The 21591-nt window shown below is 37.6% G+C and overlaps 1 protein-coding gene across 1 annotated transcript; it reads left to right on the top strand.

Annotated features, from left to right (window-relative positions):
• The first annotated feature begins 37 nt into the window (after window positions 1-37).
• WBP11 (WW domain binding protein 11) lies at window positions 38-18095 on the top strand. The gene is made up of 12 exons (XM_050749481.1): window positions 38-180; window positions 2079-2187; window positions 2724-2755; window positions 3789-3882; window positions 6651-6847; window positions 8500-8633; window positions 8863-9062; window positions 9665-9856; window positions 12922-13023; window positions 13445-13738; window positions 15442-15624; window positions 17077-18095. The coding sequence occupies exons 2-12, from the start codon at window positions 2124-2126 to the stop codon at window positions 17508-17510; spliced, it is 1926 nt and encodes a 641-aa protein (XP_050605438.1). The 5' UTR covers window positions 38-180; window positions 2079-2123; the 3' UTR covers window positions 17511-18095.
• The last annotated feature ends 3496 nt before the right edge of the window (window positions 18096-21591 follow it).

Genomic DNA, 21591 nt, shown 5'->3' with positions numbered 1-21591 from the left:
TAAGAGACAGCAGGACAGAGGAATGGGAAATGACGTAAGGATTGCGGAGGGGCGCGAGGTTTCAAGATGGCGGTAGCTGAGGGGTAGACCGAGAGGCCGAGTTGAAGGCCCTTACGAAGTGAAAGAGGCCGGGAATCGCCCCCTGCCCGCTTCTCGTAGTCCTGGGAGCACAGCAGAAGTGTGAGTGTATGGAGTTGCTCTACTTCTTTTCCTCATCTCTTTCGTCCCTTCCACGGCCCGCGCAGTGGCTTGGGGGACACCCAGTCCCTTTGCCCCGCTCCTCCTCTCCCCGGCTGGGGTCTCCCGGTTGCGGACTGGGGTATTCCAGGGCCTGGGGTGGCGCGGCGACCAGTGGTTACGCGGTTGGCATCGCCCGGGGCGGTTGGGGCCGCTTCCTATGCACGTTGATTGGTAGCCTTAGGTTTGACGTCTTGTACCTCGAGTCATGGTCGGTCAACCGTCACTATGGTTTCGGCAGTTGCTGGTGTTGCCTCCTTTGGTGGACCTGGACCCTATCCCATTGAAGGTTTTTTGGCTATTTACAGTTCCCCAACGGTTATTTGGCTTGATTTTTCCAGTCGCCCCCGCTTGTAGACAAAAAACTAATCTTTGCAGACTTAAGCTCCCGTATCTTCCGTAAAATTCTCTGTAATTCGTATCCGTTGTGTTTCATTTGTGGGGGAGGAGATTCAGAACATGAGCCCGCTTGAGAAAGGAAAGCACGAAAAACGCAGGCAATCAACGATGGGAGAGCTTGTATTTGTACGAATTTTGCATGTTTTCTTCCTTCCCTACCTCCTACTACTCCCTGCTGCTCTCCCACCCACACCTCCACCCCCCAGTTTTTCTGAGAAGGAAACCACTTGACAGGGTGTATGGTAGCTAGGGCAGGAATATGGATGCATTATAAAGATTATAGTTAAATAGTGAGTCAAACATCACAAGATATTTTATTTGTAATCCCGTTGTATCATCAGAGCTTTGTTATAAAGTGATTGATGTCCCCATTTTTTAGATGAGGAAGCTAAAAATCAGAGCCTTTGACACCACCGTCTTGAAGTAATTGCTACCAGAACAGCTATGAAACATCTAGCTTTCTGAAACATCTGGCTTTCGGGGCAATTGGACACTTGGCGAAAGACACATTAACTGTAACAAACTGGTCTGAAAATCTTCCCTTTCTTCCCTTTAAAAAGTGTCTGCTTGCAAAAGGAAACAAATTTGTCCACCTTTGTTACTGGAAAGAATGCTTCAAAAAATTAAGCCCCATTCTTTTGGAATAAGAGGAAGAAGTCATGTAATAGGGTATTGTGTTAATAAAAGTTTTAGCTTACAAAATATTTTTTCCTCAAACAAGAATAAGTATTCCCTTTAGTTACCTTAAGAAATATATATTGGGAGTCAGGTATTAGAAAAATATGTGTCTTAATATTTAAATTTTGGGGAGCTCTCAGTGTAGCACTAATTTCAAATACTTGCATTTTTAGTTGTGTTTTGAACTCTTGAGAGTCAAGCATTATATCTGAATTAAATATGCTTAAATGAATGAGTTTTTAGTGTCTTAGAAGTGTTGAGAATGTACAGCATACATGCCAAGAAAAACCATGGAGCGAGGCAAGGGTGAGGTGTTTGTTTTGAGCCTAGATCCATTACCCCCATTCCGTTCGTATTCTTCTTTTACAATTACGTGTTAATAAAGGGAGGTTATAGAAGAAGGACTAATGAATTCTGATGTTCATGGTTTGTGCCATATCGTTAAAGCATTTTCTAGTTGTTTTTTTATCAGTTGACAAAGTCAGTGCTGTGATCCATAAGAAAAAAGATAAAGTAATGACTTGAGGATATTCAAAGTGGTCTTCACACTCATCACATTTCCAAAGAATGATGGAGATCTAAATTTTCATGGTCAAGAAACTTAATGCCATCTTTCTTGGACATTAAAGTCAAAACTAAGGAAAGAACAGTCTCACAGAATTTCTAATTAAAGGAATTTTTTTTTTCAGAGATTGGTAGGGACTAGAAAAAGGAAGAAATAAATTTAGGAGATATAAGCTATTTCTTTGTCTTCACCTTCACAGGTTTTTCTTTTTTTAATGAACAAGTAAACCATACAAATTGTCAACATGGGACGGAGATCTACATCATCCACCAAGAGTGGAAAATTTATGAACCCCACAGACCAAGCCCGTAAGTGTCCATTAGTGTGGAATGATGAAGTAGGAGAGTGTTAAAAATTGCACATATTAGGGAATTTATTTCTCTGTGGCTTAATTACAAGACCAGCAGTGATAGGAGGAATAAATTGTATATTCAGTGTTTGGATGGGAACATTAAGACGTTAAACATGCAAAGAAATTAGTACCCATATTTTAGTTTTCAGATTTGATTGACTTGCAAAGTAGAATTGGCTGAAAGTTTTCTTTTTGTATTTGAAATTTTGAGCAAATTAGTTTTGCGAGCCCTTGTTTCGCATTTTATGTTATCTTTTTCTTTCAGATTCATAGTTGTTTTTTATGGAACATTAAACAAAAATGTCTTGACATTTTTGGTTGTCATAATTAGAGGGATGCTCTTGGCATGTAGTGGATAGAGGCCAAAGATGCTGCTGTTTTACAGTGCATACTATAACTTCCCACAATAAAGAATTACCTGTATGAAATTGAAGGAAATGCTAATGTTCAAGATTCAAAAATTTTATTATATCTCCCTCTCTCCTTTTAAAGGAAAGGAAGCCCGGAAGAGAGAATTAAAGAAGGTATGATTTCAGAGGCATCTTATAAAACTTTAAGTACTATTTGGCACATCTTGTGGTTTGGGATTAGTGGGTTTCAGAATAACATTTCTAATATTTTCTAGAAAAGATGCTTTATGCTTTTTATAAAAACTGTAAGATATACTAAGCCAAACTTTACTATATTTAGGAACTGAAGTAACTTTGCAGAGAAGCTCACTACAAGTTATAATGCCATTTTTGATTACTTTTCCAGTGAGTTAAAAAATACTTTGGAAAATAATTCTTTTTTGTTATTTATTAAAACATAACTTTTAAAATCTACCAGTGAGGATGGAAAAAACATGATGCTAGATCACTTTATCCATTTTCCTGATTAACTATTATGTATATTACATTAGCTTAAATATATATATTGGCTTATAATATTTATAAATATATTACCTTTCTTTTCCTGATTAGCATTTTCCTCTTAGCTGTTGAATTTGTGGCAAAGTACTTCAACAGAGTAAGAAAGGATTTGCTTTATAGTATTGTGCTTTAATACATTGAAGCAACACAGATTTTAAATAATGTTCAGTTGTGTTTTCATGTTTAGCATTAACTTCTGCAAAATTTTAAAATATTCTTTAATTTTAGAATTTAGCTTCAACCTTTCCTTTTTTTTTTTTTGGAAAAAAAAAAAAAAAACAACAAACTTTGGACTTCAGCTAGCAGAGGTTTTAGAACAAGGGGCAGGAACAATCACCCAAGGTCTTCAAGAACATAAGGGGTTTAAAAAAAGAAATTTTAAGTGTGTGTGTTTAAGTAACTGCTAAAGACCTCACAGAGCTCAAAGAAATACTTTACTAAGAAAACACATCTTAAAAATAGCATTTCTTTATCTTTTTGACAAATGTAAACGTTTTTAAGGCAAAAAATTACATAGCTGTTTCTGGTGGTCGAAACAAGTGATCAGAAGCCAAGGAGTTATTCTGTTCAGATTCTTAAAGTGGGTTGAAGTAAAACTCATGAGTGCCTGACGTCTTGACATCTGGCCTTCTTTTGTTTTTCTAAGAACAAAAAACAGCGCATGATGGTTCGAGCTGCAGTTTTAAAGATGAAGGATCCAAAACAGATAATCCGAGACATGGAGAAACTAGATGAAATGGGTAAGAATTTACAAACAGGCAGCTATAACAGTCTGACACATACAGAGGCAGGCAGGTAATGAGTGAAGCAGCATAGGCATAAGTAAAACAGAACAGCATGAGGACATTTGATGCTTGGATTTAATGTTAGTTTCAGGGAAACAAAATGGAGTGCTAGAGGGCTGTTGCAAACTGGAGACCCCATATACCAGAATAAGAGAGAAGTGATTATTTGGCTTTCGGCTAATTGTTATTATGAGATAACAGAAGCAGTTTGGCCAGCTTGGTTTTCAGGAGAAGACTTAAATCTGGTTTATGAAATAACCTTGGGTTTTTTGTTTGTCGTCTTTTATTTAATGTTGGCAACTACCATGTAAATCTATGTATTACACCCCTGTCAATATAAGGCAGTTTCCAATTTTTCCAGTCAGAATATCCAAAAAGATACTTGACTGTTTAGTAAGGATATAGAAAAAAAATCATCAAATACCTAAAACCAAATATATAAAATACTATACCAGGATTCTCTGCCTTTTTCACATTTTATAGAATAATTTTATTCACTCTTCATATGCATTGTAAGTATCGCTGCTTTGTTATAACTGGAATCACATGAAATAGCTGCATGTTATCTTTTTTTGGATCTAAGTTTGAAAATCGTTGATGTTGCCACTGGAAATTTTATCCTAACCCACAAATACCCTTCCTGTTTAATACTAGAACATGTAGAATATTTTGTTTTTTTTAATAGAAGTTTTCAGACATGCAGAAAATAAAACAGTCTAGTTAACTTCCATGTACTTTTCACCTGTCAAGTTTTTGCCACTTTGTCTTCTACCCTTTGCCACTTTTGTAAAATAGCATTTTAAAGTGATCGTTACAAGTTCCATGGTTTGCCCAAAAACAGAGTAGTAAGTAAAAGAGATGCAATGAAACTCCTCAATGATACATTAAATGCAGTACAAGAAAAAATTCAGTCATGGCATTATGCTATTACAAGGTTTCTGAAATAATGTGGAAGAATCTGTGCAGCTAACCTGTGTAAGAGTTCTGGGTCAGGCTTCAAGATCCCAGATCTTTCCCAGTTCAGCTGTAACTGATTTCACTTCTTGCATCTGGTCTAAATATCAGCAGGGATAATTACTTCCCTTTCGGAATCAGAGAATCCTTCATTAAATGACCCCAAATGTTATGTGTTGTTTTAAAAGGAGCTAATAGTAATAACTGAGGTTTCTTGAGTAGTTATCTTGCTACACACCTGTGCACCAGTTTTTTCCCACTAGTTTTCTAATCCTCACGATTTTTTAGAGTAGTTGCACTGTCACTATTTTACAGGTAAGGAAACTCGGGCACAGAAAGATTACATAGGTTTCTCAAGATCACACTGCTATGTAGTGGCAAAGCTGAGATTAAAGCTCAGGCATTCAATGCTTTTACTAATCACACTAGAAATAGTATAGTGTAAGAACACCCTCTAGATTTGAATAAATTACCAAGATTAATAATAGTTAATAGGATTTAAGGAAGAAGATAAACTTGTTATTCTTTTAAGAAAAAGGAAAGGGGTAAAGAGAATACTATTCATCAGGAGTCTAGTTACAATTTATAAAACTCAATACAGACTAGTTAAGGCAGAAAAAAGCATGCATTGGCTCTCTTAATTAAGAAGTCTGAACATGAAAAAAGAGAAATCCCTGAAACTAACCTCAAAATCCAATCTCATCATCAGTACTGTCCATCTGTCTAGTCTGGTCTCTGTTAGCCTCATTCAGCTTACTACTGATGAACTTCTCCTTGGGATGGAAGGTGGAATATATGTGTGTAATTAGTGATGATTGGGAGACAAGGCCACAGGCAGCTCTAGATTTGTTTTATCTCTAGATAACACATCCAGAAAGAAAATCTTGAGAGTTTCTGTCTCTCACATCTACATTTAAAATCTCGGGGAAAGTTCTGGCCCTAGTTTGGATCATGTGCTCATTGATCTCTGAGTGATTCACTAAAAAGGAAAATAGGGGGATATGATTGACCAGACAGGCCTGGAGGTCTTATTCTTGGGATAGAGGACCTGCAGTTAAGCCCCATGTTGACACATGATTAGTTGGGGAGAAAAAGGATTGTTTGGTAGCTAGGCCAGGAATACAGATCTGTTATAAAGATTATAGTTAAGTGGTGAGTCAAACACTACCAGATATTTTATTCGTAATCCCATTGTATCATCATAGCTTTATTACAAAAATTTTACTTGAGAGTTCAAGTAAAATGCCGAAGATCTCAAAAAAAAATTTTTTTTTTGAGACGAGGTTTTGCTCTTGTTGCCCAGGCTGGAGTGCAGTGGTGCGATCTCAGCTCACTGCAACCTCTGCCTCCCAGATGCAAGCGATTCTTCTGCCTCAGCCTCCCAAATAGCTGGGACAACAGGCATGCACCACCACACCCAGCTAATAGATCTCAAAATTTGACAGGACTAATATGGTATGTAAACACAAATCTGACAGAATCTTCACCAGGTTTTCAGCACAGAGCAGTGAAAATTGATTTTTATTACAATGAAGATGAAAATCAATTAGGTGGCATTTCTGAGAAAGGTAAAATTAGTGGCCATCTAAAAAGAGTGGGGATTTTAATAAATATTGTAGTTCCTTGAATAAAATTGAAAAGAGTATGTCTGGGTATCTAGATCTCTTAAAAAATTTTTAGCATATATGGAGGTTTTTATTATGTAACCTATTGATACCTAATTGAAGTGGCCTCTTATATTTAATTCCATAATCTACTTTTTCTCTTAGAGTTTAACCCAGTGCAACAGCCACAATTAAATGAGAAAGTACTGAAAGACAAGCGTAAAAAACTGCGTGAAACCTTCGAACGTATTCTACGACTCTATGAAAAAGAGAATCCAGATATTTACAAAGAATTGAGAAAGCTAGAAGTAGAATATGAACAGAAGAGGGCTCAACTTAGCCAATATTTTGATGCTGTCAAGGTAATCAAGGTTTTCTTTTTAGAGATAAACTAAAATATTACACAGATTGAGTATCCCTTATGCAAAGTGCTTGGGACCAGAAGTGTTTCGGATTTAGTGTTGTTTTTTATTTTGTTTTGTTTTTGCATATATTTGCATATATTTGGGGGATGGCACCCTAGTCTAAGCATGAAATTAACATAGCCTGAAGATAATGTTATAAATTCTGTGCATGAAACAAAACTACGACCCATCACATTAGGTCAGGTGTGGATTTTTCCACCATGGCATCATGTGGGAGTCAAAAAGTTTAGGATCTTGGAGCATTTCAGATTTTCAGATTAGGGATGCTCAACCTGTACTTAGATTTAAAAAGTTAATGGAAGAATTAGTCATGTTGAACCTCTTCCTCATAGCAGTTTCTTCTAAAACTAAACATATACCTACCGTGTGAACCAGCAAATCTAATCCTTTTTATTTAAACAGAAGAAATTAATTCAAAAACTAGGATCAGCCTATGTGTTCACTAATAGGATAATGGATAATTAAACTGTAGCATATTTATACAATCAGATACTATTCAGCAATAAAAGGAATAATCTAATACTCAAAACAGCATGGAATAAAAAAAGAAAAATTATGAATAAATCTCAAAAACATGCTAAGTTTATTTCATTGTTATGATTTCATTTTTATGAAATTCTAGAATAGTCACAGCTAATCTGTGCAGGAAAAAAAGATATAGCCGTGGTTGCCTTTGGGGATGATAGAGATGGATTGGGAAGGAGTATGAGGTATATGCATTTGTCAGAACTTACTGAATTTGTACATTTTGTTTACCTCAAAATAAAGATGGGAAAAAATCAAATGCTATAATTTCTGTAAAGGAGGTAATATGTCTCCCATTTTACAGATGAAGGCACAAGTTAACTTGCTTAGTTAAGCTAATACACAACAGAAATTCAACATAGGCAAGCTAATGAGCCCAACCTCCACCACTAGATATATACTATTTGTTAGTTGACATGTATTATTTTTATTTTTGTTTGTTTGTTTTTTGTTTTTGAGACCGAGTCTCACTGTGTTGCCCAGGCTCACTGCAACTTCTGCCTCCCAGGTTCAAACAATTCTCCTCCCTCAGCCTCCTGAGTAGCTGGGACTACAGGCGCACACCACCACAACCGGCTAATTTTTGTATTTTTAGTAGAGACGGGGTTTCACCATCTTGGCCAGGCTGGTCTCAAACTCCTGACCTCGTGATCCACCCGCCTCAGCCTCCCAAAGTGCTGGGATTACAGGCGTGAGCCACCACGCCCAGCCCGACATGTATTTTTCTGTCACCCTGCATATTAAATGGGGTAGGTCTGATGCTAGATACTTGTAACAGTTGGGTTTCTCTAAACAACAGCTATTTCGAATCACATCCAAAAAGAATTACCTGATAAGAGGAGAAAAAGCTGCTGGGTTTTAGTGTTTTTAAAAGTGAAGGTTTCTTTCAGTTCTTTGACAATCTGTTAAGTATTGACGTGAGATTATTTTTGTGGGGGTTTTTAGTGATATTTATGTTAGTTGGAAAGCGTGTCCAAATTATGAAACAGCTGACTTGTCATTTTTAGTGTTTAGTTAGTGGATGACTTTTTTATCGTACTATTGAATGGTTCTCTCTCTTTCAGAATGCTCAGCATGTGGAAGTGGAGAGTATTCCTTTGCCGGATATGCCACATGCTCCTTCCAACATTTTGATCCAGGACATTCCACTTCCTGGTGCCCAGCCACCCTCTATACTAAAGAAAACCTCAGCCTATGGGTAAGGAAGCAGTGTCACAATCAGAGAGCATTTAGTAAAGGCACAAATTGACTGTCCAGTGCCAAAATTAATGCAGGGGGAAATAAAGACAATGTGGATGTAAACAGTGTGACATTTGATTAAATGTAAAATAAATCCCTTGAAAATTGTTTAGAAGAGAAAATAAATATCTCATTCCTCTTAAGTGATTACTGTGGGGATTTTTTTGTTTTTGTTTTTTTGTTAACAGACCTCCAACTCGGGCAGTTTCTATCCTTCCTCTTCTTGGACATGGTGTTCCACGTTTGCCCCCTGGCAGAAAACCTCCTGGCCCTCCCCCTGGTCCACCTCCTCCTCAAGTCGTGCAGATGTATGGCCGTAAAGTGGGTTTTGCCCTAGATCTTCCCCCTCGTAGGCGAGATGAAGACATGTTATATAGTCCTGAACTTGGTGAGAAGTGACTGTTCCTTTGCTGTTATAACTATCATTTTTTGTGTTAGGCCTGTTTAACATATTGTTCACCACCCTCAGAACTTAGGAAGTAAATGAGAGGATATCATGTACATACTAATATACATACAGTTGGATAAATCATAGGATCTACTCAAGTAAAAGCATCATACATAAGTATAGAAATGTTTATTGTGTTTTAAGTCAGGCTTTCCTTGGAGATGTCACTCTTGCTACTAATCCCTTAAGACTTGTATATCTGGTTCCCTTTTAGCTTTACTGTCATCAGACTAGAGCATCGTTGTATACATTCACTGACTGTGTATGTGTATACAAGCATGATTGTTGCTAAAGGAGGAAATGGGTTTTCAAAGTAGAACCTCTTTTAAAAAAAATCTTAAATTACCAAAAAGAAGTGTTTAAAATTATTGGCAAATGAAAATATTGTTAGACTGTATGAATAGCTATATACAGGAATGTTTTTTTGTAAGCATTAAGTTGTTACAGTGAGAGTTAAATAGGATAATTTTCTGTATTTCTGGGTACCATGTCATGGAGGGTCCAATCATATTACTTCTCCATGTTCCTTTCCCACTTTTCAGCCCAGCGAGGTCATGATGATGATATTTCTAGCACCAGTGAAGATGATGGCTATCCTGAGGACATGGATCAAGATAAGCATGATGACAGTACTGATGACAGTGACACCGACAAATCAGATGGAGAAAGTGACGGGGATGAATTTGTGCACCGTGATGATGGTGAGAGAGACAACAATGAAGAAAAGAAGTCAGGTATGTGCGGATGAAGATCCATGGTATTGATCAATAAAGAAAAGACAAGCTGAAGGTCCTAATTTATCAGTGAATCTGTGAGAGTACTCTGAAATCTTTGGAAGTAGGGATCATAGCTATATTCATCTTTATATACTAAAATTTTGAAAGTTTTTGACACAGTAAGTACTCAGTGGATGTTTATGAGGAAAAACAAACTGTGTGTAATAAAAATGTCTATGCAAAAGTTCACTTCGGGGTAAAAGGTATAACTATTCAACAGCATAAACATGTATTTTTATGGGTATGTTATAGGAAAGGAGAATAGCCATATTAAGAAAAACATTGATGTTGTATTTTATAAATCTGTTTAAATATCTACCTTTGAAGCCCTTTTATAGTATCTTACATGAACCAGGATCATATTTATAACCCAGGTACACTCAAGAGTGGAATCATGAAACATATTGTATCTATAATGTGTATGTTTATTATTAAAAAATTCAGGCTAGGCGCGGTGGCTCACGCCTGTAATCCTAGCACTTTGGGAGGCCGCAGCAGGCAGATCACAAGGTCAGGAGATCGAGACCATCCTGGCTACCAGGGTGAAACCCCGTCTGTACTAAAAATACAAAAAATTAGCCAGGCGTGGTGGCGGGCACCTATAGTCCCAGCTACTTGGGAGGCTGAGGCAGGAGAATGGCTTGAACCCAGGAGATGGAGCTTGCAGTAAACCGAGATCGTGCCACTACACTCCAACCCGGGCAACAGAGTGAGGCTCCGTGTCAAAAAAAAAAAAAAATTCAAATAGGACATTTGTCAAGAAAATTTTAAGCATCGTTAATAGGTACTGACAGTGCAAAATGCACACCAATTCTATCAAACCTCAGCAGTTTTGGAGCTTCTTTTGGGATTGTTTTTGTAGCCTACAACAGAATATTTATATAATACTATGTAATACTAATGTTAATATTGATAATGACAAATTTTTCTCCTGCTGTGTCTTAAGAATTGTGGTTGCAAACACAAAAAAGCTAGTTAAAAATAATAGAGCTGGTAATGAAAGATTATTATACAGGACTGTTAGGTAGGAACTAGTACTGGAAAGTAGAAAGCCATTAGAGCCACGGCAGCTCCACTTTTTTCTGGGTCTATGTGGTCTCTTGCCTTCTTTTTATTCTGCCGACAGATTTTTTTTTTCTTTTTTCTTTTATCTTTTTTTTTGAGACAATATCACTCTTGTCACCCAGGTTGGAGTGCAGTGGCACAATATCAACTCACTGCAACCTTCATCTCCCGGGGGTCAAGCGATTCTCCTGCCTCAGTCTCCCACGTAGCTGGAATTACAGGCACCCACCACCATGCACGGCTAATTTTTGTATTTTTAGTAGAGACGGGGTTTGACCATGTTGACCAGGCTGGTTTCGAACTTCTGACCACAGGTGATCTGCCCACCTCGGCCTCCCAAAGTGCTGGGAATAGAGGCATGAGCCACAGCACCCAACCACATTTTTCTTATATATTCTCATCAATACACATGTTCTGAAAATGGCCATCCCAACTCTGAGTTGATATTCACTCAGCTAATATTTATTGAGTTTTTACTATACACACGGCATTTTTTCTAGGCACTAAGGATACAGGGTAAACAAAACTAAAGTCCTGTTCACATGGAACTATTCTCCTCCTAAAATGTTTACTAACTAAAAATACTCCTATCCAGCGTCCAATGGATAGCCTTAGTCAATTAAGAAGTTCTTTTTAGGCCGGGCACGGTGGCTCATGCCTGTAATCCCAGCACTTTGGGAGGCTGAGGTGGGTGGATCACCTGAGGTCAGGAGTTCGAGACAGCCTGACCAACATGGAGAAACCCCGTCTCTACTGAAAATACAAAATTAGCCGGGCGTGGGTGCACATGCCTGTAATCCCAGCTACTCGGGAGGCTGAGGCAGGATAATCACTTGAACCTGGGAGGCAGAGTTTGCGGTGAGCTGAGATCGCACCAGCTTGGGCAACAAGAGCAAAACTCCGTCTCAAAAAAAAAAAAAAAGTTCTTTTTAGTCTTAGCTTGCTAAGAGTTTTTTTTTTTTTTTAATCATAAGTATTTTTTTATATCTGTTGGGATGTAACTTTTTTTTTGTTCTTTGTAAGTTCTTTATTGTAGTGAACTACATTGCTGGCTTTTAGAATACTTGGATTCAACTTGCTTATATATTTTTTTCCTTTTTGTAAATTTTAATTTTGATAGTTTTGGGGGAACAGGTTGTGTTTGGTTACATGGATAAGTTCTTTAATGGTGATTTCTGAGATTTTGATGCATCCCTCACCCAAGTAGGGTATACATTGTATCCAGTCTGTAGTCTCCTTTCCCTCACTCCCCTCCCACCCTTCCCCACTGAGTCCCCAAAGTCCATGGTATCATATCTTAGCTCCCACTTACAAGTGAGAGCATACAGTATTTGGTTTTTCATTCCTGAGTTACTTCACTTAGAGTAATGGCCTCCAACTCCATCCAAGTTGCTATAAAGGCCATTATTTTGTTCCATTTTATGGCTGAGTAGTATTCCATGGTGGATGTATACCATTCTTTAACCATTGGTTGGTTGATGACATTTAGATTGGTTTCATATTTTTGCAATTGCAAATTGTGCTGCTATAAACATGTATAACTTGCTTATATTTTATGTTGGCCAATAGATGAGTTTTGGTATCAGGTTTAAGCTAACTTCATGAGTTGGGTAACATTTCATCTTTTCCTATGCTCTTTATCAGGAAATTTCTGTAACTTAATGTTTGGCTGAATTTCCTCCTAAAATTATTTGTAGCCTTTAAGGAGTAGATCTTCAACTACCATTTAAGTTTTGTATATTCTGGGCTTATCACCTCTTTGACCAACTTTAATAATTTATATTTTCTAGAACATTGTTTTTATCTGGGTGTTCATATCATTAATATAGCTGTCTCATCCTGCACCTCTGCCAAGTAGTGGGTAGCAGTCATATCTAGTACTTTATACTGTTATATAGTAAACATTTACTGAATTTTGTTGATCCCAATCTACTCCACTCCCTTCTTTGACCCCTTAGGTCTGAGTGTACGGTTTGCAGATATGCCTGGAAAATCAAGGAAGAAAAAGAAGAACATGAAGGAACTGACTCCTCTTCAAGCCATGATGCTTCGTATGGCAGGTAAGGCAGGGAAAAAATAGTGAATCACCTTTTGGTGTATCCTCACGCTAATTGCTTTACATACATTTTTCCATTTAGTATCTCAGCAACCTTCAAGTAAGTAATAAGTCCTTGTTTTACAAAAATAAGATTTGGAACCATCATATAGGCTGCCTGAAGTTACATAGCAAGTAAATGGTTGGGCTGGCATTTAAATATTGGTCTGTCTTGTTTTAAAGCCTGAGTTCATTCCACTATGCTACACTAATACAGATGAGTATAGAATAGTATTTCTTGCACATCTAAGTATTTTATTGAAGAAGACTATTTGGTTTTTAATTTTAAGAACACATTTATTAACCATGTGTATTCAGTCATTGCTGTTCTCCAAACTGTAAAAAAGTGAATCAACTCCATTTACTGAGTTTAAAATTTCTTTCAGGTCAAGAAATCCCTGAGGAGGGACGGGAAGTAGAGGAATTTTCAGAGGACGATGATGAAGATGATTCTGATGACTCTGAAGCAGAAAAGCAATCACAAAAACAGCATAAAGAGGAATCCCATTCTGATGGCGCATCCACTGCTTCTTCACAGCAGCAGGCTCCGCTGCAGTCTGTTCCTCCTTCTCAGATACAAGCACCTCCCATGCCAGGACCACCACCTCTTGGACCACCACCTGCTCCACCATTACGGCCTCCTGGGCCACCTACAGGCCTCCCTCCTGGTCCACCTCCAGGTAAACACTTACATCATGTGACTAAAGTTTAAATGAGGTTAGAGTGAAGTCATTCCAAAAAACAGTATGTGTTATTAGCGTTCATGTTTTCTTGTTTCCTCCTAATGGGATTCTCTTAAGATGTGAAAGATTCTCAAAGGACAAGTAAAGCTTGTTTATTCCTAAACCATTGTTTGCAACTCATAGTTCTACTGACAGCCACCTGTTTTTCTGCAAAGCACTCTTGTTTTCAAAGTTTTTCTGATTACAACAGACAGAAACTTGAACATGTAATGGAGGCTTTCTTTAGTATTGTTTTTTAATATGATAGGTTGACCTAGCTCTAAATTGGCAGCAGGTGGGAGTAAGACACAGTTAATACTGTCTTGTGTTCTTAGGTTAAGAATGTTGAATGTCAGTGTAATCTGCATAGTTTTTTAGTTGTAGTTCTTTTTTAGAGGCAAAGGTGATTAGTCTGTTTATTAAGTGTTCAGCTCGAAAGTATAAAAAGATTATAAAATGAAACAACAGAGAACTTTTCAGCTATTTGTGATTTTAGTCCTTCATCCTATTATCAGCCTACTAAGTTTTCTTCAGTTAAGCTAATCATTTTCCGATTGGTGCAAAGGAAAGTTACATATTTTATGTCATTCTTAGTGGTCTTTATCTATATATTCATGGGTTTCAAGGGGTCCTTAAAGCATTGGGGGTTTTTTTGGTTTTTTTGTGGGGTTTTTTTGCTTGCCTTTTTTTTTTATCATTATATTTTAAGTTCTAGGGTACATGTGCATAACATGCAGGTTTGTTACATATGTATACATGTGCCATGGTGTGCTGCACCCATTAACTCCTCATTTATATTAGGTCTTTCTCCTAATGCTGTCCCTCCCCCCTAAATCATGCTGCTATAAAGACACATGCACACGTATGTTTATTGCGGCACTATTCACAATAGCAAAGACTTGAAACCAACCCAAATGTCCATCAGTGATAGACGGGATTAAGAAAATGTGGCACATATACACCATGGAATACTATGCAGCCATAAAAAGGGATGAGTTCATGTCCTTTGTAGGGACAAAGCATTGTGTTTTATATTCCATTTTCAGCTTATACTGGAACCATTTAAGAATTCTTAATCACCTTTTTATATTTCCAGCATTGCAGAGCTGTGATTGAGTACGCTTTTTGTCAGTGTTGGGAAATAAAGTGAAAAGATCCACAACAAATCCAGTACCATTTTTCTGGTGCTCAGATATTTTTTTTTTAGACAAAGTCTCACTCTGTCCCCCATGCTGGAGTGCGGTGGTGTGATCTCGGCTCACTGCAACCTCCGCCTCCCGGGTTCAAGCAATCCTCCTGCCTCAGCCTCCCGAGTAGCAGGGATTATAAGTGCCCGCCACCATGCCCAGCTAATTTTTTTGTATTTTTAGTAGAGACAGGGTTTCACCATCTTGGTCAGGCTGGTCTTAAACTCATAACCTCGTGATCCACCCGCCTGAGCCTCCCAAAATGCTGGGATTACAGGCGTGAGGTGGCTGTACTGTGCCCGGCTGTACTGAGATATTTATTGAGTGAATTCTGTTTCCATGTATGTTTCATTAAGTTTTTGAAGTTAATCTGATTTCAGGTTAAAGTCAAACCACATTTGAGTTACTTTTAAGCCATAATTATTACTTAATGTATATTTGTGTGACATTAATTTATCATTTCTCCCTTTTCAGGAGCTCCTCCATTCCTGAGACCACCTGGAATGCCAGGACTCCGAGGGCCCTTACCCCGACTTTTACCTCCAGGACCACCACCAGGCCGACCCCCTGGCCCTCCCCCAGGTCCACCTCCAGGTCTGCCTCCTGGTCCCCCTCCTCGGGGACCCCCACCAAGGCTACCTCCCCCTGCACCTCCAGGTGACACTTTCAATTTCTATAATAAAAACTTTGCCTACTGTTTATTTAATTTGTTCTAAGATATATGGTCACATTTCAGTATTCTGAAATCTGAGGTAATCTTACAGTCGGTGGTGGTTTTTAAGTTGTTGTTGACCTGGTTTGAAGTAGAGTTCTTCCAGTGGGTATTTGCACTTGGTTCGCTTGAGGGACTTCTAGCCAGAGAACATGGGATTAAATTCTCTATTTGATAATTTTTTGGTTTTAGTTGTAGTTATGAAGCCGTTCCATGCATCCGCATGAGTACCAACTTAAAGTTTAAAATTACAGAGAGTGTTTTTTTTTTCCTTTCTTCTACCTAGTGTCAAGGTTAGACATGCAGATTTTCTTGTGGGCTTGTTTTATGTGGCAGGTATATTTCTAGTTTACAACACTGAAATGTCCCACTTTCATGTGAAGATCTGCTTTTAAGTGTCCCATCTGGGGCTTTTTTTTTCTTTCTCTCTTAGTGGTACACAGAATAATTATGAGTTTATGTAATCAATAGGATCTTAGATTTGATAAAATATGGTACTTTAATTTAAAAGTAGCATTTGAAGAACTGAAATCTGCAGTTCTTGGTATATGAATATTGTGTATGTCTGACTGTCCATAGGACATGAGTTCTTTTCCAGTAATGATGACAGATTGTGATTAGTTGCATTCTCTTACTCCATGTGCACTTTTTTTCCTTCGAGACGGAGTTTCGCTCTTGTTGCCCAGGCTGGAGTGCAATGGTGCGATCTCAGCTCACTGCAACCTCCGCCTCCTGGGTTCAAGCAATTCTTCTGCCTCAGCCTCCCAAGTAGCTGGGATTATAGGCGTGCACAACCACGCCCAGCTAATTTTGTATTTTTAGTAGAGACACGGTTTCATCATGTTGGTCAGGCTGGTCTTGAGCTCCTGACCTTAAATGATCCACACGCCTTGGCCTCCCAAAGTGCTGGGATTACAAATGTGAGCCACCATGCTTGACCTCCATGTGCATTTAATGACCAGGGTTAAAATTTTCTTTCTTGCACATTGTTACCTTTTTGTGCAGGGGAAATGGTAATAGAAATATAATGCATGGGCATTGGTCTCCTGACCTTGTCCTTACTAATATCTGCACTATGCAGCTGGAATAGAATCTTGGGATGTGAGATTTGAGATAGTAATTTGAAACCAGTTGATGTCACTTTATATTTTAAAGTAGAACATTATTTAGAGAAGAGAACATATTACTGTAAGTGCAGGAATATAGGCTGAAGGTAAATACTGTTTTATAATAAAATATTCCTGAGTTTCAAATTGCAACCAGTATGAGTTCAGCTTATTTTCTGTAAGTTGTTACCCATTTTTTAAAAAATTGGTAACCAATATTTAAATGTCCTTAATAGTAATTAAATTGTATTAGTTCTTACAGTATTCATCCTGCCTATTTTATTCATTTAGGTATTCCTCCACCTCGTCCTGGCATGATGCGCCCACCTTTGGTGCCTCCCCTTGGACCTGCCCCCCCTGGGCTTTTCCCACCAGCTCCCTTGCCGAACCCTGGGGTTTTAAGTGCCCCACCCAACTTGATTCAGCGACCCAAGGCGGATGATACGAGTGCAGCCACCATTGAGAAGAAAGCCACAGCAACCATCAGTGCCAAGCCACAGATCACTAATCCCAAGGCAGAGATTACTCGATTTGTGCCCACTGCACTGAGAGTACGTCGGGAGAATAAAGGGGCTACTGCTGCTCCCCAGAGAAAGTCAGAGGATGATTCTGCTGTGCCTCTTGCCAAAGCAGCACCCAAATCTGGTCCTTCTGTTCCTGTCTCAGTACAAACTAAGGATGATGTCTATGAGGCTTTCATGAAAGAGATGGAAGGGCTACTGTGACAGCTTTTGATGCCAGAACAGGCTTCTGTTCACAACAGTGGCCCATGGAGAAAGAAGCTCTTATTAAACTTAGATGAAAGAGCTGCTTCCATTGTCAGGGTATTTTCTAATTTCAGTTCAAGGAATATCCTAAAATTTAGCCTTGTTCAGAATTTACTGCACATAAAAGAGGGTATTTCATCCAGAATAGATCAGTTATTGAAGCAGTGCTGCTAACATCCATTCCCTTTCACACCACCATTTTCATCCTGTTTCTTCCCCTCCTCCAGTTCTTTGGAATTTGTGATCACAGGGGGATCTTAGTTGCTTACTTGTTTTGACTCTCTTGTGTGCTGTGGGCACTGGAGTAGAGATTTTTGAAAACAGTTTATTTCATCTTGCCTTTTGTGTTTGAGTTATTTTTAATATTTTCCTGTAAATATTTTGTAATATTTTACTTGTAATGAAATGGATCACAATGTCATTTCCTAATACAAGGCAGGATATGTGGGAAGAAAATGTATAATTATTTGATTAAAATTATTTCCCACTGACCTAAACTTTCAGTGATTCGTGGGAAAAATAAATAAATGTTCTACACCAAGATACTGACTCTGTGTTACTGATAATGTGTAAACATAATACCTAGTTTATGGACAGAAAAAAAAAAGGTTAAGTATTTAAAACTTGGGTTTTCAAGGAACTGCCTTTCTGGTACAGAATGAGAATCTTACTGAAAACATGGTAGAAACTACGTTTTAAATTTTAAGGGATAAAAAAGAGGAGTAATTATTTTCCTGGCTTTAGAGAAACTGAAAGGTGTTAGGAATAGTATAGTTTGGCTTTTATTGTTTAAAAGATAGCTTACCTTCAGTGGTTACTTATTCTAGAGCTTCATGAACTGATACGAGTTGAATGGCAAAAGTCATTTTAAACCATTTTTAAGCTATTAAAGAATCAGAAAAGGTTAGCTTTTTTTCCTTTCTGAAGGAAAGCTAAATGATGGGTTTTGTGTGCTTTTATATTATTCATTCATATTTTAATATATATAACATTAATTTGCATTTATACCATTTTCTTTACAAAGTGCTTTAATGTAAACTCATGTACCAATGTTGACTAACTCTTAGTCTATTAAGTTTAATGTTAATTTCATGACTAACTGATCTACCAAGTAACCCTAATAGATGACTTTTCTGGGTATTTTCCCCATTTTACACTAGAGAGTATTGAAACTTAAAAAGGACTCATGATTTATCCAGTGATCCAAAGTGTGTATTTCATAAACACATACACACAGTGTGTGCATTGTTTAGTCATACGTTACTTTCCACAGTATCTCAAATGCCCTTCATGTAAATCCCATACTATCAAAAATTGGTGATAACCTAAAATGTAGTGCAATAATACAACAAGGCATTTATTTTCTTAGAGTTGATTTATTTGATGGGTTTTTAGACTTTTATTCAAGATCTTTTGTTTGTTTTGACTTTGCTTGGAAGATACTGATTTATTCTTTAATATTAAAGCAAATCCTGCCAAAGCACTAAATAGACCGTTTTGGGTTGGTTTTTTAGTGTAATATTAATATAGGTCAGCAGGTGAATTGAGTCTGATTGTTTAGATGTAAGGATTGAACCTTATGTATCAATCCTTGACACTGTCCTTGATAACCTTATGGATATCAAGGATCAAACCATATGGTATCAATATTGTAGTTATAGTTTCAGCATAAACAGAATTGCTCCCCAATACTTGATCTGAAATATTATTAATGATCTTACTTGAAACATATATTCTTTCTGGGAGCGATTTTTTTTTATCATTTTTCCTTAGAGACAAGTGCCTGCTCTGTTGCCCAGGCTGCAGTGCAGTGATATGATCATAGCTCACTGTAGCCTCAAACTCCTGGGTTCAAGTGATCCTCTGGCCTCAGCCTCCCAAGTAGTTGGAACTACAGATATGTGCCACCACAACCAGCTAATTTATTTTCTAGAGACGAGGTCTTGCTATGTTGCCCAGTCTGGTCTCCTAACCTCAAGTGATCTTCCCATCTCAGCCTTGACTCGGAGATTTCTGATTCATGTTAATATAAGAAAGCTGTTGATAGTTTATCATAAAGGCATTTCCTAATATTGCTAGTATAATTTTCTGAAAATCAGTGGTAAGATGTGACACAATACATCAGCTGCATCCACAGGAAAGGGGAATTAATTAGTTCTGATTCTGGGTACACTTGTTATGATCATAATTTACATAATATTTTCACAAAAATGGTTAGATCACAGCTATGAAATGTAAATGATAAAAATCTTTAATCATGTATATAGATAGACTTGTTACTATTTCCTTAGCAAAGTGTCACTTTAGGGACAGCAATTGCCCCTTTACATTAAGGATCACCACAATAATACTCTGCCATGTCATGGAATCAGCATGCAGCCCAGATGCTATCCAAAATTCTGTTTCAATTATCATTTTCTATATTCTCGTTTGTGCTCTTTATTAAAATACCTCCTTATGTATAGCTGGGGAGGGTTATAAGTATTTTAAAAATCATTTTTATTGCATTCAAGTAATTGTTCAGGCCGAGAAGATGGGACAATCACTACCCCTATAGAACTGAACAGTTTTATCCCTAACTCAAACTACAGCAGGTCTAACATCTGAAAATGTTCCTCAGCCAGTTTGGAAGACCGGCGTTATTTCAGAACTACTGGGGCTCAAAGCTGTCACCAAGCAGAGCTACACATACTTTCTTCATATACAGATCCTAGATCCAGGAAGGTATTGAGTTGCTGGAAAACGTATTTTTACATTTTTAGAAATAAGAGCTTTTGGCAAAAGTCGGAACTAGAACTTCTGTGAAGCCAAAAGAACTGTCTCCCAACTTTTTTCTCTAAGAAAGCCTTGTAGTTTATGAAGGAAAGAGGACAGAAGGCAGGTGGCTATGCTCTGGGTGAACGGAGGGATTTTAATTGGCAGACGTTTTGCTGAGGGGCGATAGCCAATAGGGAGAGGGTGGAGAATGATGGGGTAATTGATGGAATGACATACTTGAGGATATGGGGACATGAGAGTATGAAGTTTGCTTATTCTATAGACAGTTACTGTCCAACAACTGAGCTAGGTGCTGGGAATACAGTGGTGAGCTAAATCAAGTAAGGTCCCTACCCTCATGGACCTTAGGGAAATTCAGGGAATAAACTTCATTGTCTTTATCTGTCTCAAACCTTGAGTACAATACTTACTAATGCTAAATTTTTAAAGCATCTTTTTTTAACAACAATTTGGGGGGGGAAATCAGCTATATATGCCATGTGCCAGTGAAGACATACTCATTTTATGTTTATAATTTTATATGTTAACTTTTTTAAAGTTTTTTTTTAATTGAATATTTTCTCTGTAAGTTTAGAAATATTAAATATACACTGTAGGTCTAATGGTGCTGCAACCAAATAGAGAAAGTATGTTTTTTAAAATAAATCGGAAGTCTGCAAGAGAAGACCATGGGTCCCCAAACACATTTTTCCTTGACATGTTATTCCAGTCACAGAGTATTTCCCCTCTAGGCATATTAAGCTTAAAAATAAGCTGTGTTTTTTAAAATTGTAAAATACCACGGTAAGTCCATTTTTAGTAAGAGTTACACCACTTTTGCAGGAGATAAATATATGCAGAATTAACACTCTAAAAATGCTGTAAAAAATGTAAAATAATGGCTTTTGTAACAGTATTTTGTGAAGAAAGAATACAATAGCTTTTCTAGCCATAGAATCTCTAGAAAAATTTATAGTCCAAGGAAGAACAGAATGAACTGCGCTGTTCATTATTACTGTCTATACCCAGCAATCTTGATTGATCCCAATAAAATGGGGAGTGAGGCAAAGAAAAAAGGAAGATGACAGCCAAAGTTTAGGCAGGAAGAGGGGGAAACATACATCTCTGAAATCCTGTCTGATTTTATAAAACATACCACCCACAAATGAAAAAGCCATATTATTTTTATGAAGGCTGAACTTCTTTGTAAAAGCGAAAAAGGGCTTCAGCAACTCACTGCAAAGAAAACCTTACCTTCAAAGAATGTTTGATGGCTTTCTTG

Source organism: Macaca thibetana, chromosome 11, assembly GCF_024542745.1.
Source record: "Macaca thibetana thibetana isolate TM-01 chromosome 11, ASM2454274v1, whole genome shotgun sequence".
Classification (NCBI taxonomy): Eukaryota; Metazoa; Chordata; class Mammalia; order Primates; family Cercopithecidae; genus Macaca; species Macaca thibetana.
This window is presented reverse-complemented; position numbering and strand designations above follow the sequence as displayed.

Bases quoted from the DNA above. Each gene is read 5' to 3' on its own strand.
- WBP11 (XM_050749481.1), top strand. From the start codon at position 2,124: ATGGGACGGAGATCTACATCATCCACCAAGAGTGGAAAATTTATGAAC. The intron at 2,188-2,723 runs GTAAGTGTCCAT...CTCCTTTTAAAG, and splicing joins GAACCCCACAGACCAAGCCC to GAAAGGAAGCCCGGAAGAGA. The intron at 3,883-6,650 runs GTAAGAATTTAC...TTTTTCTCTTAG, and splicing joins GGAGAAACTAGATGAAATGG to AGTTTAACCCAGTGCAACAG.